The 4,066-nt window shown below is 34.2% G+C and overlaps 1 protein-coding gene across 13 annotated transcripts in view; it reads right to left on the bottom strand.

The window, feature by feature from the left end:
• The window catches only part of BPTF (bromodomain PHD finger transcription factor), a 156,382-nt gene that overhangs the window by 92,214 nt on the left and 60,102 nt on the right, over positions 1-4,066 (bottom strand). For 11 of the 13 annotated variants that reach the window (XM_023729324.1, XM_023729325.1, XM_023729320.1 and 8 more), the window contains exons 4-5: positions 2,362-2,568; positions 1,598-1,786 (exon numbers count right to left, since the gene is read on the bottom strand). In XM_023729324.1, the coding sequence (XP_023585092.1) occupies positions 1,598-1,786; positions 2,362-2,568 (396 nt within the window). The remainder of the gene's footprint in view (positions 1-1,597; positions 1,787-2,361; positions 2,569-4,066) is intronic. The other 2 variants (XM_023729318.1, XM_023729321.1) reach the window with 1 other exon arrangement.

Genomic DNA, 4,066 nt, shown 5'->3' with positions numbered 1-4,066 from the left:
ATTAAGTACTGATCAATCTAAAAGGACAAATAATTTTTTATTAAGTATTTACCAAGAATGTAATCGTGATTCCAATAAAAACAGAATTTTTTCATATTATTTTGGGGCAATACTCCACCTTCAAACTTTTAGCTGTGAATATGTGAAAGTCAGAATAATGCAATTTTAAAAAACTAGACAGGTCCTGAAGACCTAATTATAGAATCAAATGATAGATCTCTGAGTTTCTCCAATCCGTTCAACAAAAGACTCTCACTGCTATCATCTCTAATAGGTATTTACTGAATGCATCTCCTGAATGGGAATTTACTACTTCTATTTTCTAAACAGCTCTAATTATAAGAAAGCTGTTTAAATTCAGTCAAAATATTCTTACCATTATTTCTACCTATTTGACTTAATAATACCCTACATTTCAAAGAACAAGTCTAATCCCCTCTATATGTCAACCCTCCAAGTATTTGAGGATAATAACATTATTTCCAATTCTAACCCCTCAATAATAGCCTATTCTTTTCTAGGCTAAAAAACTTTCATTTCACCAGATGTCACAACTTCCAGACTTTTCTTTATGTTAATGACCAGTTTCTCACCGTATAAAATACAGTGAACTTATTGCTGTCATTCTTCTGGATCCTACACATAGCCTAATGTTATAATGGTGTTTTCAGCAACAGAGCTCACTACTGATGATTTAAAGTAGTCACCACAAGAACAACTGTTGGTTGTCAAAACCCCCCACGTTACAAAATGGGTACATTAAGGCCTTCAGAGAGTAAATGACATTAACTTAATGGCAGAAGTGGACCAAGAACGAAAGTCTTCCAACTACAAGTGCTGTCTTCTTCCCAACAGATCACAATCACATCCTTGGTACAAAAGGTAGCAAACGAAAGTACTGAAATGTTGAAAATAAGTGATATTCTTATAGACACAGAAAAAATTCTTCAAAAATTGCCATCAAGATATTATGAGTCTGCATTTTTGGAGGGACTACTACTATTGTTTATTTTCTTATTTTACTCATCTGAATTTTCTAATTTGTTTTTCATAACTTGAGTATGATTTTAATAATAAAAAAAATTAAAATAAGAATTACTGGTTTAGCTTGCATTTCTATGTCAAAGTATACCTTGCAAAAATGTTTTGTGACAATGGTTTTCTAATATAACATTCTGAGTTGAAATGTTGTAAAGAACTACATGAGCACATGCAAACATAAAATTAATTCGTTAGTATATACAAAAACTTGAAGGGTTAAATCATTAAAAACGGAGCCATTAATTAGCATGTAAGTACTTAAAACCAAAATGTCTGCCACTATGGTCTGATGATAAAATACACAAATAAGTCTTAAACAAAAAACAGCTAAGATGAACCTTAGAAAGCATGAAGATTACGATGAGTTTCAAGCACTAACTGCAAGAACATTTATCAAACTCCAGATGTTAGGTGACAATTTAGCAATCAGGGATGGCACTGAAAGCAAGCAGCATGAATGAACACATACTTTAAAGTTTTAGGTGACATTCAGCTTTCACTACCAAAGGGAAGGATTCCCCCCATTACAGAGGCATTGATACACTGCCCTCTGTACCTGGCACATCCTGGGGGAGCTCAGATGCCACCTTCTTCTCTGCCATGTTGCTGCTATCATGAGTTTCTGAGAGATACCCCACGGGGCTCCTCCTTTCAGAGGGACTAGACTCTTCTGAAGCAGCATTTGTTGTGTTGTCGCCAAGATTTGTTGACACAGAGTTACCTTTATCCCCAACTTCTGTTGGCTCTACAGTAAAATGCACAACAAAACTTCAAAGATATTCTTTAAAACTGCTTTAGGCTGAAGGGCCACATTTGATCAACTACTAATAATGACGGCTCACCAGAACATCTGCTTTTACTTTATGGCCATTTTGAAGCAATCAGATTCTTGGATTATTTTTGCAGTAGGTAATCCAGATAGTAATTAAGAATATTTAATATATTAAGGTTGCTTAAGAATTAATATAAAAAAATGAATATATTTCACCACATACTAAAAAGTATATACTGTGGTATAAAAAGAGTAATTTTTCAGCAGCAAACCTCAATGAGGAATGGCAACTTACTAGAAAGAATAAATAGAGACATGGTATATCATTAGAGCAAACCCACCAATATATAAAATTCATTACCATTATTATACATGTTGCAAGGAGTCTGTGGGGGGGGGGGGGCCGGGGGGTGTCCTAATCTCTTTAGAACTGTAAAATTAAGTAGTTGCTTACAATAAAAAATGTCATTTTTATTTTGCAAGTAAAACTGGAGGTTTCATAAACAACACTTATGAAATATTTCTTTTTAACCAAGTAATTTTTTTACCCTCATATTTTCCTTGTTCAGTATCATCATCTGGTGTTTGGTCATCATTGTCTTTTTCGAGGGACTGGTCTTCAAACTCCTCTCTGCTTTTTTCAGAGTCTTTGGAGTCAGTATTCTCAGTCTCATTCTTGTCCTTTTCTATTTCTTCAGGGCTTCTATCAGTGTCAATATCTCCTTTTTTGGCTCTTATGGATTCCAAAATTTCTTCTGTAATGAAAATAAAAAATTTTATTTCCATTTTAACAAATATAAAAGCCCTACAAATGCTACTTAAGAGTTTCAAATATTAACATAACGAAAAAAGACTCGGCACAGAAAATTAAGTGGAAGAAAGAAACTGTCAACAACACACAAAAAAAGACATCAAAATGACAGTGTAAATGCATACCTATCAACCCTGATGGCATAGTGGTTAAGAGCTACAGTTGCTAACCAAAAGGTCGGCAGTTTGAATCTACCAGGAGCTCCTTGGAAACCCTAGGGGGCAATTCTACCCCTTCCTATAGGGTTGCTATGAGTCAGAATCAACTCAATGGCAATGGGTTTAGATTTTTTTTTTTAAATCAATAATTATGCTGAACAAAAATGGACTAAACATACCAATAAAGAGACAGAGAGTGGCAAAATGGATAAAAAAACACGATCCATTTATATGCTGTCTACAAGAGGCACATCTTAGACTTAAAGACACAAACTAAAACTCAAAGGATGGAAAAAAAATATATCAAGCAAACAACAATCAAAAAAGAGCAGAAGTGGCAATTGTTAATCTCTGACAAAATAGACTTTAAAGTAAAATCCACTACAAAGGATAAGGAAGGACACTATATAATGATTAAAGGGTCAATACCCCAGGAGGACATAACCATAAGAAATACGTACGCACTGAATGACAGGCCAAAATATATAAAACAAACTCCAACAGCACTGAAAAGAGAGAGAGACAGCTCCACAATAATAGTAAGAGACTTCAACACACCACTTTCAGTGAAGGACAGAACATTTAGAAAGAAGCTCAATAAAGACACGGAAGATTTAAATGCCACAATCAACCAACTTGACCTCATAGACATATAAAGAACACTCTACCTAACAGTAGACAAGTATACTTTGTTTTCCAATGCATATGGAACATTCTCCAGAATAGACTACATATTAGGCCATAAAGCAAGCCTTAACAGAATCGAAAGCATTGAAATATTACAAAGCATCTTTTCTGACCATAAAGTCATAAAAGTGGAAATCAATAACAGAAAAAGCAAGGAAAAAAAAACAAACACATGGAAACTGAACAACACCTTGCTCAAATACTACTGGGTTATAGAAAAAATTAAGGACAGAATAAAGAAATTCACAGAATCAAATGAGAATGAAAACACATCCTACCAGAACCTTTCGGACACGGCAAAAGCAGTGCTCAGAGGTCAATTTATAGCAATAAGTGCACACATCCAAAAAGAAGAAATGGCCAAACTCAAAACATTAACCCTACAACTTGCATAAATAGATAGAGATCAGCAAAAGAAGCCCTTGGGCACCAGAAGAAAGCAAATAATAAAAATTATAGCAGAATTTAATGAAACAGAATAGAAAAACTACTGAAAGAGTTAACAAGACCAAAAGCTGGTTCTTTGAAAAGATCAACAACATCAATAAACCACTGGTCAAACTGACAAAAGAAAAACAGGAGAGGAAGCAAATAACC

This window comes from Trichechus manatus, unplaced genomic scaffold (genome assembly GCF_000243295.1).
Source record: "Trichechus manatus latirostris isolate Lorelei unplaced genomic scaffold, TriManLat1.0 scaffold00028, whole genome shotgun sequence".
NCBI lineage: Eukaryota > Metazoa > Chordata > Mammalia > Sirenia > Trichechidae > Trichechus > Trichechus manatus.
This window is presented reverse-complemented; position numbering and strand designations above follow the sequence as displayed.